General features: G+C 48.6%; 1 protein-coding gene across 1 annotated transcript in view; it reads right to left on the bottom strand.

Moving 5' to 3' along the window:
* Positions 1 to 1,957, bottom strand: part of LOC138364043 (TRAF3-interacting JNK-activating modulator-like) — a 113,709-nt gene extending 111,752 nt beyond the window's left edge. The window contains exon 1 of the mRNA XM_069323473.1: positions 1,866 to 1,957. Within this exon, the coding sequence (XP_069179574.1) occupies positions 1,866 to 1,957 (92 nt within the window). The remainder of the gene's footprint in view (positions 1 to 1,865) is intronic.
* Positions 1,958 to 21,818: the final 19,861 nt, after the last annotated feature.

Here is a 21,818-nt window from a genome sequence, read left to right as displayed (position 1 = left end):
CCAGGCTGATATGCTAATGTCAGACTTTGGCATCAGTCATGTGTATGGAGTTCTTAGGCCTACCGGGGACCACGGCCAGAACCGGGCCCCCTCAGAGAGGCAAGGGGAGCAATGGCCTATAGAAGCCCCCGTGTGGTTGTAAGCATTCTATGTCTGCCATCGATCGGAACAGGCACCCAGAAAGATAAGCGCCTCAAAACAAACCCCTATTCTGGTTAAAATTGCTACCAAAAACCGAACTAGTGGATAGAACTCCCCAACCGAAAACAAGCAAACTAGTGTGACGTCACACACCGCCGCGCCGCTGTCTTCCCCCTCCCGGGTCTGGGGCTCCCCCTTCCCCCTCCCTGGGAGGGGGAAGGGGGAGCCCCAGACCCCCGCGCCGGCTACCCACACCTCAGTTCTTGAGGCTGGATGTCAAAAACGCGAAAAACCGCCGACCGGAGGGAGGGAGGGATGCCGGGGAGCCTCCGGGACTCACCCAGAAAATGGCGTTTCATTACATTCAACGCTGGTTTTCTGGGGGGAGCCCCGTCGGCTCCCCGGAGCTAACTACCCACAGACAGAAAAAGAGGGACTTACCCGGGAGGCGGTCGTCGCTCCCTCCTCAACTCGAAGCCGAGACAACTGGCTGCAACCGCCGACCCAAAGCAACACAGGCCCGACGGGGCCCAGGGACATTCACAAGGTAACGAGCAGCCAGGACCCTGTTCGACCGCCAAAATCCCCGTGCCCGAATATCAGACCAAGACATATTCCCAAAGACGGCAGCAAGAGCCGCGAACTTACGAACGTCATGGGCACGGGGATAGACCGCAGGCTGGCTGGACTTAATAACCCTGCGGACGACCTGAGAGACCCGAACCCGCGAACAGGGAAGAAGGGAAACCGGATCAACCCACAGCGCGTCCCCGGACACAGAAGCTGTGGCGCGCAAATAACGGCGAAGCGCCGCAACCGGACACAAAACATGATGCACCCCCGGCCTGACCAACCAAGCATCAACCACCCATGGACCCCTCCGGAACACAGCAGTCTGATTCTTCGCCAGAAAAGAAGGAGACGGCTGCAAACAAACAAAACAATCACCACGACCAAAAGAGCAGAAACCCCTGCACCGGAGGAGAGCATGAAGCTCCCCTACCCGACCCCGAGGCCAAAGCCAACAAGAAAAGTGCCTTGGAAAAACAATCCTGGACCGAAGGGGCCACAACGAAACGAGGAGATGAAAGGAAAGCGAGCACTCTGTCCAAAGACCAGGACGGCTCAGGCGACGCATGAGCAGGCCGGAGGTGAAACAATGCACGAGACAGCTTGCGAAACAGCGCAGACGTAACATCGATACCGAAAGTAAGCTGAAGCGGCTCCGCCAGCGCCGCACGATACGAAGCGACAGTGTTAGGCATAAGATGACGGTCCTGAAACAACCACGAGAGGAAGGACAAGACCACCCGAACAGACAAGGAACTAACACGACGAAGACGCAAAAAGAAACGGAAGGACCGCCAGGAAACTTCATACTGCCGCCGAGAAGAAGCCCTCAGGCGGGACACCAACAAGGAGGCCACCTGATCACCATAGAGATGATGATAGACTAGAGTAAAAAAAACTATACGCGAAGACTCGAGGAGAAGATCGAACCAGCCACGTGACGTACCGGCCCGATCTGCTGAAAGAGGCGGAGCTGCGGGAAAACCCTCGGGTTCGGACACCGAGCAACCAGCGCCTGAAACCAAGGCTGGGCCGGCCACCAAGGGGCCAGAAGGACAACTCTCCCCTGGTAAGTCTCTAAGCGAGCCAGGACCTGGAGCAACAGCCAAACCGGGGGAAAGAGGTACAGGAACCCCCATCTCGACCAGTCAAGCCGAAAGGCATCGACCCCGACGGCCTCGCGATCGGGGAAGGGCGGCGCATAAACGGGAAGACGCCGTGACCACGTCGACGCGAAGAGGTCCATCTCGGGGTGCCCGAACGTCTGGCAAAGCCAACGGAAGGACTCGTCGTCGACCGTCCACTCCGTGGAGAGGGGAACGAAGCGAGACAGGGCGTCGGCCAAGACGTTGGACACGCCCCGTACGTGAACCGCCAGGAGAGCCAAACCCCGGGAACTCAGCAGACGAGTCACCCGAAGCGACCAACCCCAAAGAGACAAGGACCGCATCGAACCCCCGCGGTTCAGGCAATGAACCACCGGAGAGCAGTCCGAATGGAGCCGAATCGTCGATCTGTGGGCCACCCGAATCCTCCCCAGAGCAAACCACACTGCCGCGAACTCCCGCACCGTGCTGTGAGCTCGACGGAAGGACGGATCCCAACGCCCCTGGCCGGCCTGGTGAGCACTGGTCACAAAACCCCAGCCGAGAGACGACGCATCCGTGTACACATCGAGTGAGGGCTCGGGTAGGCGCCAAGGCACTGAACCCCGAAAAACCCGAAGAGGAAGCCGGTGACGCAGCAACCGACGCAAGGCCCCCGGGGGTCGAACTCTGCGATCGCGAGAGAGTCGAAAGGGGGAACCCCGAAGGAACCAGAACAGCCGTCGAAGCCAAACCCGACCCGGCGGGTAGACCACCATCGCGAAGTTCAGGCTCCCGCACAGCCCCTCGAGCAACCGCTGGGTGACCCGAGGACCCTCCAGAAACAGACGAAGGCGGGACCGCAGCTGCAGGAGAGACTCCGGAGGGAGAGACCAGGAGGCGGTTCGAGAGTCCCAAACGAGACCCAGCCAAGTCCGAACCTGAGAGGGAACCAGATGGGACTTCCTCCAGTTCACCAAGAACCCGAACTCAGCGAGCTGGGAAAGAACCAACTCCCTGGCTAGCAAACAAGCTGACTGGCTGGGAGCCCAAACCAGCCAGTCGTCGAGGTAGGCCAACACCCGAACACCTAGGAGACGCAAACGAGCCACCACAACCCGTGTAAGGCGCGTGAACACGCGAGGTGCCAGGTTCAACCCGAACGGGAGACAACGAAAGCGGTAACTCAGACGCCCCACAACAAAACCGAGCCAGTCCCTGAACCGCGGATGAATCGGGACATGCCAATAAGCGTCCCGGAGGTCCAGGGACACCATCCAAGCTCCCGGCTCCAAGAGGAGCCAAACCTGAGACAGCGTAGTCATCCGAAAGGAGGGGCAATGAACCCAGGGGTTCAGACGGGACAAGTCCAGAATGAACCGCAGGTCCGCGCAGTCCCGTTTCGGAACCGGAAACAGACGGGAAACCCATCTGAGGGACGTCGTCGTTTCGACGACGCCCAAGCGTACCCACTCCAAGACGACTCAATAGAGCGCAGGGGAAGAAACCTGCCCTGCCAGCCCCGACCCCCCAAAGGGAAGAGGGGCCACCCAACGCCACCGCAGGCCGCAAGACACGACCCGAAAGGCCCACGAATCGTGGGACCAGGCACGGGCGAACAGTGCAAGCCGCCCCCCCCCCATCACCTCGTTTAGGGGGCAAACCGCGAAAGGGCCGGCGACCCTTACGAGACCCAGAACCCCGCACAGCGCGAACAACGCGCCGACCAGACGAGGGAGGGTCCGCAGGAGGAGCCAACCCCGAACCTGACACCAGAGGCGTTCCACGACGAGAGAAACCCCGAGCCCTGGCACAACCTTTCCGGGAAGACCCACCCCAGGACCCCCGGAAAACCAAAAAGTCCAACATCGGACGACAAGCCGCCGACGCAGCGTGAATAAACTGCGCCACGGCCGACCCCGCAAACAGGAGAGGACAAAAAGGTGAAGAACGCCTAAGAGCCAGAGCCCAAGCAGATTCCACGGAGGAACCCAGCACCGCCTGCTGACACGCGAGACGGGAAGCATAAAACAGGGAAACCGCATCCCGCAAAATCGGTGTGAACAGCTTCAACAAGGCAGCCGACGAACGCGCAGCCGAAGACAAGGTGCTGGACCCCGGGACGGACCCAAGCGTCCCCACATCCTCCACGAGCCAATCCGAAGACAGCTCCAGGAGGGAAAAGAACCGCAAGGCCGAACTCAAAAGCCCCGGGCGCGCAAGTCCTCCGCAACGAGCGCCGCCGAAAGGGAGGGAACCTGCACATGGAGCTGAATAACGCCCACATCGCGGGGAAGGGCAGGGGCAAACAAGCACTCATTCAGGAACTCAAGTTCGCCCCCCAGGAAAACCTGAATCACCGTGGAAGCTTCCCGCCACTCCAGCGTGCAGGAACGACAGAAGGAATGCCAGGAATCCAGACCAAACAAGGGGCAGTCTGCTAGCCAGGACGACTCCGGAACCTCGTAACGGAGCCAGAAAGGGAACGAAGTCCCAAACCTGAACGTGGACGGATCCATTTCCGAGGCATAATCCGAGTCACGCAGGAGGTAAGCTGCAAAGGCCGCTCGCACCACACCAGGTTGGATGCGATAAGCCGAAAACCTCCGGAAGGACGGAACCGACGTACCCAGGGGAACACGGAACCGAACCCGGGGAGGGGCCAACACCAAATCCAACTCGTACGCAGAGGGGGGAAAAGAAAACCCCACTCCTTGTAACAATAAGCCCCGCTCAGTGGGAAGAAAAACCCCGGCGGGGTCCAGCGGGGCCCAAGGCCCCCAAGTCAGCCCCTCCCCAGCCTCAAGGTCCTTCACCACAGGACCCGAGGCCGAGTCCTCTCCCCAAGCCCCGACCCCACAAGACAAGGACGGAGCAGCCGGAAAAGCTGGAGGAAGGGGGGCCCACTGGTCAGACCCTGAAGCTTCGGCCGGGAGACAAGACTCAAATGCCTCTGCCGCCCCCCCGGAAGGGGCACCCCCCGAAGCTGCCCGAGTCTCGAGATCAAGTAACCCCTGCTCCGACCCCGAAACCCTCAGACGCTGCAGGGGCAGGGGACCAGAACGAACAGAAGGGGAAGGGGAAGGACGAGGAGGTGCGGACTGAACCAGGATCGAAGCGACCCCCACCCCCAAGTCCGGGTCTCAAAAAGCAAAGCGGGGCAGCCCCGGGGCATCCGGGGAAGCAACCAACCGAGCGCGTTGCAACAGACGAAACCTAGATTGCAACGCACGCGCCGCCTGTACCCGAATAGAATCATCAGAGGATTGGGTAAATTGAGTCACAAGCAAGCAGCAACACTCACAGGACTCGGGGTCGAAAGTATCACCGACCCAACAGGCAGCGTGGCAGAGGCAAAAACAATGAGGGTCACCCTGAGACAAGGGGACCGAGCAACCCTCAAACTCGCACACAGCGAGTGGGGACTCTGGGGTCACATCCATCGGACCCACGCGCCCCCTAGGGAATTCCCAGGGTCCTGAGCGTTTACTTTAAGAGGACTCGCGCTCAGGTAGTCCCAGGCAGGGTGCTGCAAACCGGCACCCAAACTACCAAGCAAACTTCTAAAGCTGAACCCCAGGGACGTGTACACTCACGGGGACCTAGCAGGGGGCGCCACCGAGGAGAACAGTGGAAGGGCAAAAACAAACTGAATAAAATGATAGAACCCCCCACCAGGCAAAAACAAATAGAAAAACAAAACCCCGCAAGAGGACAGCAAACCCCAAGGAACAGAGCCGGCCGCGATGTCGGGAAATACAAGCTGAGCAGCACCCTGCGCCCCTACCAGTGCAAACTGCCTCTTACCTGCCGGTAACAAGGGAGAACAGAACACCCAAGAGCACAACAGGCGGCCGAAAAACCGAAAGGTAAAACGGACCAGCAGAGGCAGACCCCGAGGAGCCTGTGGAAGGTGGCCCCAAGCCCCAAGGGCAGTACTTAGAGGGCACCTAGGGAAGGCAGCCCTAGGCGCATGCAGCCCGAGTACTGAAGATAACTCCTGGCTCTCGCAGCCACAAAACCAACACCACACGCAAAGCACAGTGCAGTAGCGACACCGGAGCCAGAGCACACGACCATCGCCTATAGCATCAGCCTCAAGAACTGAGGTGTGGGTAGCCAGCGCGGGGGTCTGGGGCTCCCCTTCCCCCTCCCGGGGAGGGGGGAGCTGCTCAGACAGCGGCGCGGCGGTGTGTGACGTCACACTAGTTTGCTTGTTTTCGGTTGGGGAGTTCTATCCACTAGTTCGGTTTTTGGTAGCAATTTTAACCAGAATAGGGGTTTGTTTTGGGGCGCTTACCTTTCTGGGTGCCTGTTCCGGTCGATGGCAGACATAGAATGCTTCCAACTACACGGGGGCTTCTATAGGCCATTGCTCCCCTTGCCTCTCTGAGGGGGCCCGGTTCTGGCCGTGGTCCCCGGTAGGCCTAAGAACTCCATACACATGACTGATGCCAAAGTCTGACATTAGCATATCAGCCTGGCATAGCTCCGGGGAGCCGATGGGGCTCCCCCCAGAAACAGCGTTGAATGTAATGAAACGCCATTTTCTGGGCGAGACCCCGGAGGTATCCAGGCTGATAAGTATATTATTAGACTTTGGCATCAGAAAATGTGAATGGAGTTCTAGGCCTACCGGGGACCACGAGCCAGAACCTGGCCCTTTCAGAGAGGAACAAGGGGGCAATGGCCTACAGAAGTGCACACGTTTTTGGAGCATTCTATGTCGACGTCATCGACCGGACTTGGCACCCAGAAAGGTAAGCTCCTCAAAACAAACCCCTATTCTGGTTAAAACTATTACAGAAAGCTTACGATTGGACAAAACTCCCCAATTGAAAAACGAGCAAACGAGAATAACGTCACACTTGTTGCGCCGCTCTGCTTGTCTGCGCAGCTTCCTCCTCCCTGGGAGGGGGGAAGGGTGAGCCCCAGACCCCTCTTGCCAGCTATCCACCTGTCAGTTTGAGGCTCGATGTCAAAACATGCAAAAAACCAGCGTTGAATACAATGAAACGTCATTTTCTGGGCGAGTCCCAGAGACTCCCTGGAACTATTCAGGCTGAATGGACATGTACAACTTTCTGGCATCAGTCAATGTGCTTGGAATTCTTGCCTACTGGGGACCACAAGCCAGAACCTGGTCCTCTCAGAGAGGCATGAGGAGCAATGGCCAATAGAAACCTCTCTGTGGTTGGGAGCATTCTGTGTCTGCCATCGACTGGGACAGGCACCAAGAAAGGTAGGTGCCCCAAAACAAACCCCTATTCTGGTGAAAATATTGCTACTGAAAGCCGAACAAGTGGACAGAACTCCCCAAACAAAATTAGCAAACTAGCATGACATCATCACGTCGCCGCACCGCGGTCTGCGCAACCCCCCCCCCCCCCCTCCTCCATGGGAGGGGGAAGGGGGAGCCCCAGACCCCTCAAGCCAGCTATCCACCAGTCAGTTCTGAGGCTGGATGTCAAAAACACACAAAATAAACGCCGACCGGGAGGAGGGAGGGATGCCAGGGAGCCTCCGGGTCTCACCCAGTAAATGCTGTTTCATTACATTCAACGCTGGTTTTCTGGGGAAAGCCCCTTCGGCTCCCCAAGGCTAACTACCCACAGAGGAAGAACGTAGGGACTTACCCGGGAGGCGGTCGTTGCTCTTTCCACAACACGAACTTGAGACAACTGGTTGCAACCACTGACCCAAAATGACAAAGGCCCGACTAGGCCTAGGGACGTGCACAAGGTAACGAGCAGCCAGGACCCTGTTTGACAGCCAAAAGAATTAAGAACTCGGTGGACAACTTGGGAGACCCCCACCCGCGAACAGGGAAGAAGCGAAACCGGATCAACCTAAAGCGTGTCCCCGGACACAGAGGCCGAGACACACAAGTAACGGCAAAGAACTGCCACCGAACACAAAACATGATGCACCCCCGGCCCAACCAACCATGCATCAACAATCCAGGGACCCCTCCAGAAAGCAGCAGTCTCAATCTTCGCCAGAAAAGAAGGAGATGGCTGCAGACGAACAAAACCATCACAAAGACCGAAAGAACAGAAACCCCTGCGCCAGAGAAGAGCATGAAGCTCCTCAACCCGGCCCCCAGAGGCCAATGCCAACAGAAAAGGAGCCTTGGAGAACAATCTTGAACTGAAGGGGCCACAACAAACCAAGAAGAAAGAAAAGAGCACTCTGTCCAATGACTAAGACGGCTCAAGCGGCGCAAGAGCAGGCCGGAGGTGAAACAATGCATGAGACAGCTTGCAAAACGGCACAGAAGTAACATCAAAACCGAAAGCAAGTCGAACTGGCTCCGCCAGCGCCTCGTGATACGAGGCGACAGTATGGACCAAGATGACGGCCCCAAACCTCCACAAAAAAAGGAGAAGGGCACGCCAACAAACGCAGCTACCGAAGAAGGGACAGAAGGAAAAGGAAGGACCGCCAAAAACCCCACACTGCCACCAAGAAGAAGCATGCAGGTGGGACACAATCAACGAAGCCACCCAACCACCAACAGAAGGCGAGAGATTCGAGGCAGAACCGAACCGGCCCCGCCACAGCCAATCGAGCCTTGGAAGAGGCGGAGCCGCAGGAAGATCTCAGGTGCGACCATGGAGCCAGCAAAGCCAGAAACCCAAGCCAGCAAAGGAGGAGACGAAACATCCGCTGCCAACAAGCCATGCCAACAACACAGGCGTGCGAAACGTCCTTTGCAGATGATACAAAAATCAGCATGAAAATTACCTCTGCTGAAGACATTGATAAACTACAAACAGATATTAACAAAGTTTTCAATTGGGCAGCAGAAAATAACATGGGGCCGGATTCAGGAAGGTACTTACGAAGGTTTTTCCTCTTAGCTAAGAGCGTTTTCCGTCTTAGCGCCTTCGTGGCGGCTACGTCCGTATTCAATTAACTACCCTAAGTGGAAAAACCTTCGTAAGTTCATTCCGGGATTTAAGTGTGGTTTCGACCACTCGTAGCTTTACGTAAACTGGATATAAGTCATTTTTTCTCTACTACATAACACTGGGATCGATTTATGATATTGGAACATGACCAAAATATTATAGCTGGTGAATCTAGTGGAGAGGAGTCCTTCGTGTTAGTTATATATGCATTCTCTGCTTGAAACTTGAAGTAAATATATGTTTGATGATAGTAGAATTAGTTTTATAATAGCAAGATATTATACCAGTACTGTAGTTATTAAGTAAATAAACACTGGTGAACATGAAATATGAGAGAAGGTTATGAGCCCTGCCTGATGGGATCATTTACTATCACCAAATGGCCCTGTTCACCTAGTAGTAAGGGTGTACCTTAGCTATACATACCCATTTCTAATTTATTTAGTTTGGTTTTATTTTGAAATTAAATCTGGGTGAGACATAAAATATGCTGCACAAATGATGTTAGGTAAGAAGGGTAAAAATGTCAAAAACTTTATTCATTGAATACTTAAAGCTATAATTATGACTATATAGATTATTAAAAAAGAGAGAGGGAAGTAGGGTCCAAGACCTCTTCCTGTTATACAATTTGGGTGTGGAACAAGTAATTATCAAAAGAAGGCACCATGCCGGGAAGGCTATGTAGCAGTAAGGCAGTGAGGTGAGACAGCTACTTATTTGAGAAATGCTTATTTTATTTACCTTATAAGCTGAGGCAACTTGGTTTATTTGAGGAATACTCAGCTGATTCCTCTACATTTACCATGGAACAAATTTGTGTCCAAGACCTCTTCCTGTTACTCAATTTGGCTGTGTGTAACCAAACTAGAAGTGCTCTACAAATCAAGGGACCCAGAATGTGGAATGACCTCCCGAATCATGTCAAAGGCTGTACCTCTCTCAACCAGTTTAAGAGTTAAACCAAGTACTGCCTAATTAACTCCATGTAACCTAACTTACCTCCTAAATGTCAACCCATGTCTTGCTATTTTTTAAACAACGCTGTTCACCAACATGTGCAATTGCTGATTTATGCTATGTTAACCCCCTTTTTGTATTTTTTATTCCTTCTTTCAACACAATTTATACCTAATCCCGATTACTATTAAGTTTTAGTCTGTGTTTTTTTCCCCCCACACCTTGCCCGAAATGCTATGAGTATTAGTGGCTTTAGGTATTGTATGTACTAGCTCTGCCTATAAATCCAACATTATGTTTGTAAATCAACTGTATGTACTTTTCCTGAATAAAATGTATTTATTATTTATTTTTTAATCAGTAAGTATTAAAAGAAGGCACCAAGCTGGGAAGGCTATGTAGCACCATTGTGTGTAACAATAAACCAATTTTTTTAACAAATAATGCACCTGTATGGGAAACAAATCCTGTCAGCTGTAAAAATATTGATGCAGTTATTTAAATGAAAATATAATGAAAGAAATATTACTGGTTTATTTTTATCTTATCTTTTTGTACTGTACAGTATATCCAAGGAAGTGAAAAATTGAGACATAATGCACAATTTAATGAATGATTAGCATGGATTAGCAGTTCAAAAGAAATATGACTTGTATTACATATCAACATGAGATCTTAATGATCCATGGTCAACATGATTTAATAAGGATAATACAGTACTGTATTTGTAATAATACAAACTATAATTTAAATATTTATTACTGATTTTTTTTATTAAGAAGATTAGGTATACACAGCAATGTGCTGCTACCCTATTCTATATGGAATATTACACAGTGTAGATAAAAAACTAGCTATAAGTTTATCTAATACTCCCATCTCACGGGATGGTTAGACATACTGTACATGGAATCAATTTAGAAAATACCAGCCTCAATAAAAAAAACAAATCAACTCTGACTAAACAACTCTAAGCAATTTTCACAAGAGGTAAGCACTGAATCATGGAAACATTATATTATAATTACTCTTACCAGTTTCTATAAAACTCCTCTCAAACAATGTATTTTTAAACATGTTTAGGTATACACAGCAATGTGCTGCTTCCCTATTCTGTCTAAAGGACCACACAGTGTAGATCAAAAACCAGCTACAAGCTCACCCAACATCCTCACCTCACAGGATGGCCATTCATACATGGAATTAGGAGAGAACAAAATACTTAATGCTGATCTATTAGCCTCCACTGGCAAAATCTGGGTGCAGCACAAGAATATCTTCCAATATTCCTGAGTGTATGAAGTAATTACAGAGCTCAAAATACCTCATACCATTTGGTATGAAGTCACTGATAACAGGACAATCACAGATATAGTGTTGGAGAGTATGTTCTCTCAAGTAGGACTGAAAACAGATGTTTTTTTCCACCAAGAGGGCTATAAACCCATGGAACCGCCTACCCGCTGAAGCCGTAAATGCCAAATTCCAGCTAAAAAATATCATTAAGACAATTGGCGGGCCCTTTATCAAGCCGCCGGCTTTCTGTCCTCTTCGAGGTCACTAGATAGTTAGTGGCCCTTGGGTAAATTCAGTAAATATATACAATAATTGTCAGCGCATCTTCCGAGCAACAAGGACAGCTACACAGTATCTTAGAATTACGTAGGTAAACAACAAATGTAACATATTTGTTTACTACAATGTCGGTGCTGGCTGTAGAAGTTGAAAAAACATTGTTTTACTTCGAAATATACTAATTTTATAAGAAAATTCGACGTAAATAGGAGGCAGTAGAGCTCCGATAAGCCAGCGCTAAATCTTCAATATGAAGAATGTTGCGGCTCTCTGATTGGCCAAACGAAACACAGTAGTGACCTCTATCGGCACGCAGGTGAACCAACAATTTTCTTCCTAAGTATACCTTATTGAATCGCACCTAAGCATCTTCTTAGGGCGCACTTAGGAACCTTCGTAGCAAACCCACTTACGAAGAAATACACAGAGCTTCCTGAATCTAGGTCATGATGTTTAACCCTCAAACCGCGCATATCATATATAAATGATATCAGTGACAAAACCATCATTTATATATGATTTCGTGTCTAGCGCTATAATTTAAACGCCCCGCCTGGGATAGGGGCAGCTATAGTACAGCCACGACCGATAGTTGCCAGATGCCACCTAGAAAAAAAATCCAGGCCAACATTCTTGGGTGTTACAGCGTCAGTATTAAGCAAGCCACCAAGGCTAGCGCACGCAGCACGAGCTCACAGCACCGCTGTTCAGCTTGTGACCACAGCATCGCCTACAAATACCATAATATAAATGATACTGCAATTATTTAGCAGTGATAGTATTACTGAAGCCCCCTGACTGTGATAAAACTGACCAGGATTCTGATAATAGCAGGATTGTGGTGATATTTAGCGCTGTGCTCCATGGAGGGAGGAGTAAGGCTGTGGAAGGGAGGGTTGTGGTGTCGTTTTCTGACTGTGTGGTCACCATTTATTGACTGCACTCACCATACCAGCTTAGTGGTTCGATATGGTGAACACAAATGTAGATTCTTATATATAACGTGTGTACTGTATAGTGTGAGATAACAGCGAGAGGAGTAGGTTGGGAGCCGCCATTTTGGTGAGGGAGGAGCGTCGTCTGCACGACTTGGCATGGTGTTTACTGATGGCCACTATGGTCTTTGGGCACCATACCAGCTTATTTGTTCAGGTATAGTGAATAAAACAGGTAGATACTTATATATATATAATGTGTGTATATAGCGTAATAACACCACAAACAATATTGTTGGATGACAAATATTAGTGCGTCTGGCCTTGAGGGCGGCCGCCGATCAGCTGACTGTGTGAGTAGCTACGTCTTATGGCCTTCACTCACCATACAAGCTTAGATGTACAGTTATGGTGAACAAAACATGTAAATACGTATATATAACGTCTGTGTATAGTGAATAAATACAAAAGAGTATTGTGGGAGGTGAATGAGGGTGAGTGAGGTGGTGTTGAGGGAGGGAGTGGCAGTGAGTGGCTCGCTGGTGTTTGGTGTTTCACTCCTCGCTGCTTTTTGACTCACAAGACCAACTTGGTAGTTCGTTATGGTGTACAAAACCTGCAAATACTTATATAGAACCTGTGTATATAGTGTAACAACAGCAAAACTATTTGTTTATTGTTTTATGAACATAATAATTGAATCACTAATATGCACACCATAATTTTGAGTACAGCGATGGTTCACACATTTTATAATATAAATATACCACAATTCACTGTATGGAATAATATTACTGCAAAAAAAATAAGAAAAAATCAATCAGAGACATTGAAATAATTAGGTAAAAATATATTTGTGGCAACTGCCGTCTGACAGCTCGGGCGGAGTAGACCTCGTCTGGCGAAGGCTCTGCCAACGCCCCTTTTTTGCCACACTTCCCTACCCTATTGCGGCTAAAATATGCCACCTACGATTTTTTTGTTATTTTTTCCGTGATCAGAGAACAAAAATGAACACTTCTATAAGACGAAAGAATTTTTTGGAATTTTTTTGTTGTTGTGCCTGTGGGTGTGAATTCCATTTGGGCCCCTAGCAGTTTGAGGGTTAACGGTGATAAATTCCAGGTACTCAGATACAGCAAAAATGAGGATCTTAAACATAATACACGGGTACAAAACACAATCGAATCTGCCCATAGTAGGAAAACAGCATGTCAAGGATTTGGGAATAATGATGTCCGACGACCTAACGTTTAGGGAGCATAACCAAGCAAGTATTGCATCAGCCAGAAAAATGATAGGACAGATTACGAGAACCTTCAGGTCCAGAGATCCCATCACAATGGTTGTACTCTTCAAATCACTTGTGTTGTCCCGTCTTGAGTACTGCTCAGTACTCACTTCCCCCTTCAGAGCAGGAGAGATTGCTAAAATTGAGGGAATACAGAGAACATATACGGCACGCATAGACGAGATAAAGCACTTAAATTAGGATCGTCTCAAAGCTCTCCAAATGTACTCACTAGAAAGGAGACAAGAGAGATACCAAATAATATACACATGGAAAATACTGGAAGGACAGGTCCCAAATCTGCACAGTAAATTAACAACGTACTGGAGTGAACGACATGGAAGAAAATGCAGAATAGAACCAGTGAAGAGCAGAGGCGCCATGGGCAAAATCAGAGAACACTGTATGAACATCAGAGGTCCATGGTTGTTCAACGTCCTACTAGCGATCATCAGAAATATTACAGGAACAACCGTTGACATCTTCAAGAGGAAACTAGATTATTTCCTTCAAGGAGTGCCGGACCAACCGGGCTGTGGTGGGTATGTGGGCCTGCGGGCCGCTCCAAGCAGCAGCCTGGTGGACCAAACTCTCACAAGTCAAGTCTGGCCTCGGGCCGGGCTTGGGGAGTAGAACTCCCAGAACCCCATCAACCAGGTATCAACCAGGCAAAAAGGAAAAAAGGTGCAAAGGTACGCCAACAGACCAGTAACCGAACCAAGGAGTACGAGCTACGAGGATATGATCACCACATCGAAGATTCCCAAAGGAAGCGATAAGGTAGAGAAAGATCGACTACGAGACCCCAGGGGCACACGCACCAGGGAACACCAGTAGAATGAGAGTCCAAATGAGCCAAAGAGACAAGGGAAAGAAGTATTGCAGTGTCAGTAGTAGACAAGCGGAATGCATGAGGAAGCAATGTGGTAGAAGATGACACCACACACAGCTTCAAGCGCAGATATGATAAGAGCCCAGCAGGCCCAGGAATCTGCACATGAGTGAATGACAGGTGAGAAGCGGGACCAAAAAGCCAGAGCCCAACTCTTCCAACACAACTAGGTAAGTACCTACAGAGAACCCAATGTATATGAAAGGTCTACAGATTACCTACAGAGAACCCAATGTATATGAAAGGTCTAAGCCAAGCACTGCAAGACGTGCAAGGAAAGAGTGACCCAGATAAGACCATGAAAAACAGGGCCATGACACCATTAACCCATATGAACAAGTAAGGCCCCAGGAAGAAGTACGGAAGGGCCAAACAATAATCCACAACCAATCCCCAACATAAATTTTTGTCTACATAAATGATCTACCAGTTGGTATACAGAATTATATGAACATGTTTGCTGATGATGCTAAGATAATAGGAAGGATAAGCAACTTAGATGATTGTCATGCCCTTCAAGATGACCTGAACAAAATAAGCATCTGGAGCACCACTTGGCAAATGGAATTTAATGTTAATAAATGTCATGTTATGGAATGTGGAATAGAACATAGACCCCACACAACCTATATATTATGCGAGAAATCTTTAAAGAATTCTGATAAAGAAAGAGATCTAGGGGTGGTTCTAGATAGAAAACTATCACCTGAGGACCACATAAAGAATATTGTGCGAGGGGCCTATGCCATGCTTTCTAACTTCAGAATTGCTTTTAAATACATGGATGGCAATATACTAAAGAAATTGTTCACAACTTTTGTTAGGCCAAAGCTAGAATATGCAGCGGTTGTGTGGTGCCCATATCTTAAGAAGCACATCAACAAACTGGAAAAGGTGCAAATACATGCTACTAAGTGGCTCCCAGAACTGAAGGGCAAGAGCTACGAGGAGAGGTTGGAGGCATTAAATATACCAAAACTAGAAGACAGAAGAAAAAGAGGCAATATGATCACTACATACAAAATAGTAACAGGAATTGACAAAATCGATAGGGAAGATTTCCTGAGACCTGGAACTTTAAGAACAAGAGGTCATAGATATAAACTAGCTAAACACAGATGCCGAAGAAATATAAGAAAATTCACTTTCGCAAACAGAGTGGTAGACGGTTGGAACAAGTTAGGTGAGGTGGTGGTGGAGGCCAAGAGCGTCAGTAGTTTCAAAGCGTTATATGACAAAGAGTGCTGGGAAGACGGGACACCACGAGCGTAGCTCTCATCCTGTAACTACACTTAGGTAATTACATATCCACAGCATGAAAACTGCTGCAAAATGTCACCTCAGAACATCCAGACAGGAACACTTACCCCATAACACATACCCCCACCATTGTACCTCGTAACCTGGTGGAGGTAGGGCCCCTATCTGGACTCAAGCATGGGCTGGACATGCATAAGAGTGGGACTGGATGGGTAGAAATAGGAGCTGCCTCGTATGGACCAATAGGCCTGCTGCAGTCATCTATGTTCCGATGTTCGTATATTCGTATCCAAAAATCATTAACCAGCACCTGGCTGAGGAGAAGCCAGACATCATAAACTCACCTGCAGAACGTAGGCATGAACGTATCACAACACATAGCTGAGAAGATCCCGGGAGCACTGCCAGTGGAAGAAGGCAGAGCTGCATATGCAGAACAGGGTAGAGGCGACGGAGGAGCCCCACACCCATACGCAGGGAAAACCCTGCATCCGCCCCATAGCAGCAATCCAGAACACTCCCAAGAGCCACCGGGCACGGACTGAAGAATGGAGAAGAGCGAGAAGTGAAGCACCCGAGAAAAAAGGGATGCAAAACACCAACTCACGTGCACACCGTCCGTTTCAAAACAAACAAGCACAGTGTATGCGCAGCAGGGATGCCAGACGTGGGTCGCCAGAAGTCATGAGCTGAAGAAAGAAATCACGAATGTGACTAGACAATAGACAAGTGACGTTAATGACTGAAACTCATATGAGAGTACACAGGGTAGCCGCCAACCGTAGTCGAAAAAAGCAGGAAGGAGCAAAAAGAAACACAGCACAGCGTCCCATTTGGGCTACAAAGAGCCTAACCACGCTACAAGGAGCCCAATTTGGCAACCATGTGCAGCGCAGGACAGTACACGGAGAGAAGAGACAAACACGAAAGAACGAAACAGGACTGAAAAACGAAAAGCTTGGAGAAGGACTTTCAAGCCCCAGAAAGGACCGGAAGACGACAGATGTTCCAAGAATACGGGAAGAAACAAAATCTTTCCGATCCTCCTAGAACATAAAGAAGCAAACGTGAAACATGAAGGCACGGATGGCAAAGTTGCACATGAGACCAAAAATCATGCAGATCCCCGAGAAGAGGGAAACATGACTGTGAAGGCCTGTCCGAAGATGAAGGGTGGAGAAACGTACCCACCGACAGGACGGACCAGACGGATTCAAGGGACGGGGAACCGATCCCGGGGGAGGGGCCCGACTCCCAAAAACATGCACAGAGAGGGGGGGGGTTAAGAAAAAACCCCACTCCTCATAACCGCAAGCCCCGCCCAAAGGGGCGGATCAGATCTGATTCAGATCCTTGTCTCTCAACAAGCACATAACCCAGATATACGGAGCGACCCCATGCAAGGATCAGGATGACTCTCCGCCTAATGTGAGTGCACACATAAACTAACTCACATCAGCTTGAAGGGCCTGGCATTGAAATGAACAGATGCTGGTTAACAGCTCCTGGCTTGAGGACTTAATGTAGGAATGTTATTGCTAACTCACTTGATCCCGTTTTAAAGTAGGAAAATATTCGCGAGAGAGAGAGAGAGAGAGAGAGAGAGAGAGAGAGAGAGAGAGAGAGAGAGAGAGAGAGAGAGAGAGAGAGAGAGAGAGAGAGAGAGAGAGACAGAGAGAGAGAGAGACAGAGAGACAGACAGACAGAGACAGAGAAAAACAGAGAGAGACAGAGATAGAGAGAAACAGAGAGAGACACAAAGATAATTTTCTCCCAGATAAAAAATAAAAAATATGATAAATTACTCTGTGAATCAAAGACTTTTCCCACAAAGAGCGGGTGTGACTGGTGGTTGGAAGACCTCTCGGTGCCTCGACCAGAGAAAGAGGGAAGGTGAGGCTCGCTTTTCCTGGCTTCAGCTCCTTTCTATAGCATCAGCCGCGAGGTAATGTTCTGCCCCATTAGTCTCTTATGTATACCTTTCTTTCCAGAGCTTCTTCGTTTCGTATGCAACATTACTGTTGCAGTAACCCTTCGTGAGGCACGTGTGTGTGTGTGTGTGTGTGTGTGTGTGTGTGTGTGTGTGTGTGTGTGTTGTGTGTGTGTGTGTGTGTGTGTGTGTGTGTGTGTGTGTGTGATTGCAAGGTCAAGCTAGGGTCCTAGCCCCAGTCTTCCAAACGTTCTTAGATAATTGCAATAACTCATTTGTCACGCTGTTATCACATTTACAATTAACATTTTGATTCTAATTAGCTTCAACAACTTTGACGTCTAACCTGTTCCATTTATTGCCAGCTATAACACTGAGAGTTCTTCCTGACGTCTCTGTGACTCATTTGCGTCTCCAACTACCATCTATGACCCCTCATTCTGCTGTTCCAAGCTCTGAACAATGCTGCTTTGTCTGCCTTATCAATTTTCCTTAGAATCTTATGTGTTGTTATATCCCTTATCTCTCCTTACCTCCCAGTGTGGTAACGTCCAGTTATCTCGGTCTTTCCTCACAGTTCAATCCCTTCAGCTTCTGGAACGAGTCTCATTGCATATCTTTGAACCTTTTCTAGTATTTCCTTACATTTTTTTATGTAAGGATTCCATGGTGGTGATACACATTAAAGTGTGGGGTCGAATCTCGCTGTATATAGGGCCCAGAAAGCCTCTTTTGTCCAAGTTTCTGAAGGATACACAGATGTTGGCTGTAAGTCATATGTGGCTGTTGTTATCCTGATATTGTGGGCTTCTGGCATCAGGTTTGGGGTTATGTCCACTCCCAGGTCTTTCTTTCTGCCGTCCCAGGGCTGGACGGTAGAGCGACGGTCTCGCTTCATGCAGGTCGACGTTAAATCCCCGACCGTCCAAGTGGTTGGGCACCATTCCTTTCCTCCCTTCCCACTCCAAATTCCTTATCCTGACCCCTTCCCAGTGCTATATAGTCGTAATGCTTGGTCGTTTTTCCCTGATAGTTCCCTTCCCATGTCTTTCTCCTTTTCTGATTGACGAATCTGTCTTCCCTTCATCCTACACTGATATACTGCATGGTCTTCGCACTACTGCTCCAATCCTCATAAGTTTGCATTTGCCTGGATTAAACTCCAACAAGCATTTTCCAAACCATTTTTAGAGTGTTCAATTCCATCAGCAATGCCTCACAATCTCTCTCTGGCCCGAATTCTCATTACTTTTGCATCATTTGCAAAGATTTATATGAAGGGGTCAATTTCCTGTCAGGTCATTGATATATATTAGAAACAGGATGGGCCCTAGAAGCAACCCCTTGTGGTACCCATAACGTCTCTTCACTCTGTTGACCAGACCACACACTAGAAGGTGAAGGGGACGACGACCGTATCGGCCCGTCCTAAACCATTCTCAAGTCGATTGTGAAGAAGTCGATCCTTCTAGTGTTTGGTAATGGTCAACATTCTTCAGCCACGTTATTGTGACTCTCTCCACTCTGATGTCTCTGCTGTGCGTGTGCGTGCGCACGCGCCACCATAACATCTAACCACTCTGAGTCCTCCACACAACAGGGGCACCTGATGGCTGAGTGGACAGCACTCAAGACTCGTAATCCCGGGGTGTGTTGTGAAAAAATTATCGTTGATTGACTACCAGTTGAGAGGGGAGCCGAAAGAGCAGAGCTCAACCCCCCGCAAGCACAACTAGGTGAACTAGGTGAATACACACAAGACACCGAAGTCACTGGGCGACCTGGCTCACACTCTACAGACAAGAGGTTGCACAAGTGGGGCGTTTGAGGTGGCGAGGGCGGTCAGGGATGTCGTAACCTTACACACTCCCAGTCTTTGTTGCCTCTGACTCGCAAGAGTGCACCTTGTCTCCTCTGTCTCCCACCACCACCACCACACTGTGTGGCGTGGGTCCTCTGTCTCCCACCACCACCACCACACTGTGTGGCGTGGTCCTCTGTCTCCCCACCACCACCACCACACTGTGTGGCGTGGGGTCCTCTGTCTCCCAACACCAACCACACACTGTGTCGTGTGGTCCTCTGTCTCCTCTCATCATGTTTGCTGATGATGCAAAAATTATGAGAAGAATCAAGACAGATGAAGACAGAGACTACAGGACAACCTTGACAAACTGGAGGAATGGTCTACAAAATGGCTACTAAAGTTCAAACTCAGAAAGTTGTAAAGTAATGAAATTAAGCGAAGGGAGCAGGAGGCGAACACAAGGTACATCTGGGAGGTGAAATCCTGCAAGAGTCAAATAGAGAGAAAGATTTGGGGGTTGATATCACACCGAACCTGTCCCCAGAGGCCCACATCAAAAGGATATCATTAGCGGCATATGCTAAATTGGCCAACATAAGAACTGCCTTTAGAAACTTGTAAGGAATCATTCAGGACCCTGTATACCACCTATGTTAGGCCAATCCTGGAATATGCAGCTCCAGCCTGGAGTCCATACCTAGTTAAACACAAGACAAAGTTAGAGAACATTCAGCGGTATGCCACCAGACTCGTCCCAGAACTGAGAGGATTGAGCTACGAGGAAAGGCTAAAGGAGCTAACCTCACATCCCTGGAAAACAGAAGAGTAAGGGGAAACATTATAACCACCTACAAAATTCTCAGGGGAATTGATAGAGTGGACAAAGACAAACTCTTTAGCACGGGCAGGGCATGAACAATGAGACACAGGTGGAAACTTAGTACGCAAATGAGCCACAGAGACATTAGAAAGACTTTTTTCAGTGTCAGAGTAGTTAACAAGTGGAATGCATTAGGCAGTGATGTGGTGGAGGCTGACTCCATACACAGTTTCAAATGTAGATACGATAGAGCCCAATAGGCTCAGGAATCTGTACACCAGTTGATTGACAATTGAGAGACGGGACCAAAGAGCCAGAGCTCAACCCCCGCAAGTACAACTAAGCAAACACCACCACGACACACTGTGCGGCGTGGTAAGCCCCACAGCAACACACCCAGCGGACCTCAGCTACACTACACACAACCTTCATCCAGCCAAAGAGAACACACGCGGTGAGGACACATACAAACACCACACTTGTTATTGTACTGTCCCAACTCCACGTGACGGTGAGACATAAAGCTCTCATCATCTCTTCCACTTGCCACAGACAAAACCATGAGACATAATTTCAAAATGAGACATGACTTGTGCCTGGAGTTGCGAGCACATAGCGTGCTCCCAAGCTCACACTATCAACACACTTTCCACCTTCCTTATTCACTACTCACCCTCGCTCTCATCACCAAAAATTAGCTCCTGAAATAAAAACAATTCCATGTATTGAAATTAGCTTTTCGTTTCTTTTCCTTCCCGCCAAATTGCATGATAATTCATGATAGATTTCGTGATTTCCGCTTATCTAAATAAGGTTTATTTGGGCGGGTGAAAGATGAGAATTGTCATGAAACTGTGAGGTTGGCGTGCGGGAGAATAATACAGTCAAGGTTTATTATAGTGACCCCATGGACCAGTGTTGCCACATCTCACCCCGAGCGTCAGTAATAATGATCATTATAACGCGGATGACTGGTAGGTATGATGATCATAAGGCTCATTATGATAACGATAGTGAAGACAATGAGGAGGATGAGCATGAGCTAAGCGAGGCAATATTACCGACACAAAACCTATGGGGGTTCGTCAACACACAGCTGGCAAATGTGTGGCCAAATATATAAACAGAGAGGAACACAGACGGCCAGGAGCCACGCTCGGCCAGACACACACACACACGTGATTCCTTGTAACAAACATCAACATATCAAGATATATAAATAGATAATCATTGAAAAACTCGTATGATTCCTTCCAAAATGTCCATAATAGCAATGCAATACACACACACACACACACCACACACACACACACACACACACACACACACACACACACACACACAAGGATCCATGAGTCAATGCTCGATCCTGCAGGCACAAATAGGTGAGTACACACACCTAGTTGTGAATATATATATATATATATAAATATATATATAAAAATATATATATAAATATATATATATAATATATATATATATTTAATGCTGTTAAATACTGTATGGCCAAAAGGATAAGATTAATGATTCTGATACAGTTTGCAATATTAACATGTATAGTTAATGAAAATGATACATCACAGTTTGCAATATTTATATATGCTGTTGATGAATGCTTGCAGATAAACAGGAAAGTTG

Source organism: Procambarus clarkii, chromosome 12 (assembly GCF_040958095.1).
Source record: "Procambarus clarkii isolate CNS0578487 chromosome 12, FALCON_Pclarkii_2.0, whole genome shotgun sequence".
Classification (NCBI taxonomy): Eukaryota; Metazoa; Arthropoda; class Malacostraca; order Decapoda; family Cambaridae; genus Procambarus; species Procambarus clarkii.
Note: the sequence above shows the minus strand (reverse complement) of the source record. Positions and strands in the feature narration are given on the sequence as shown.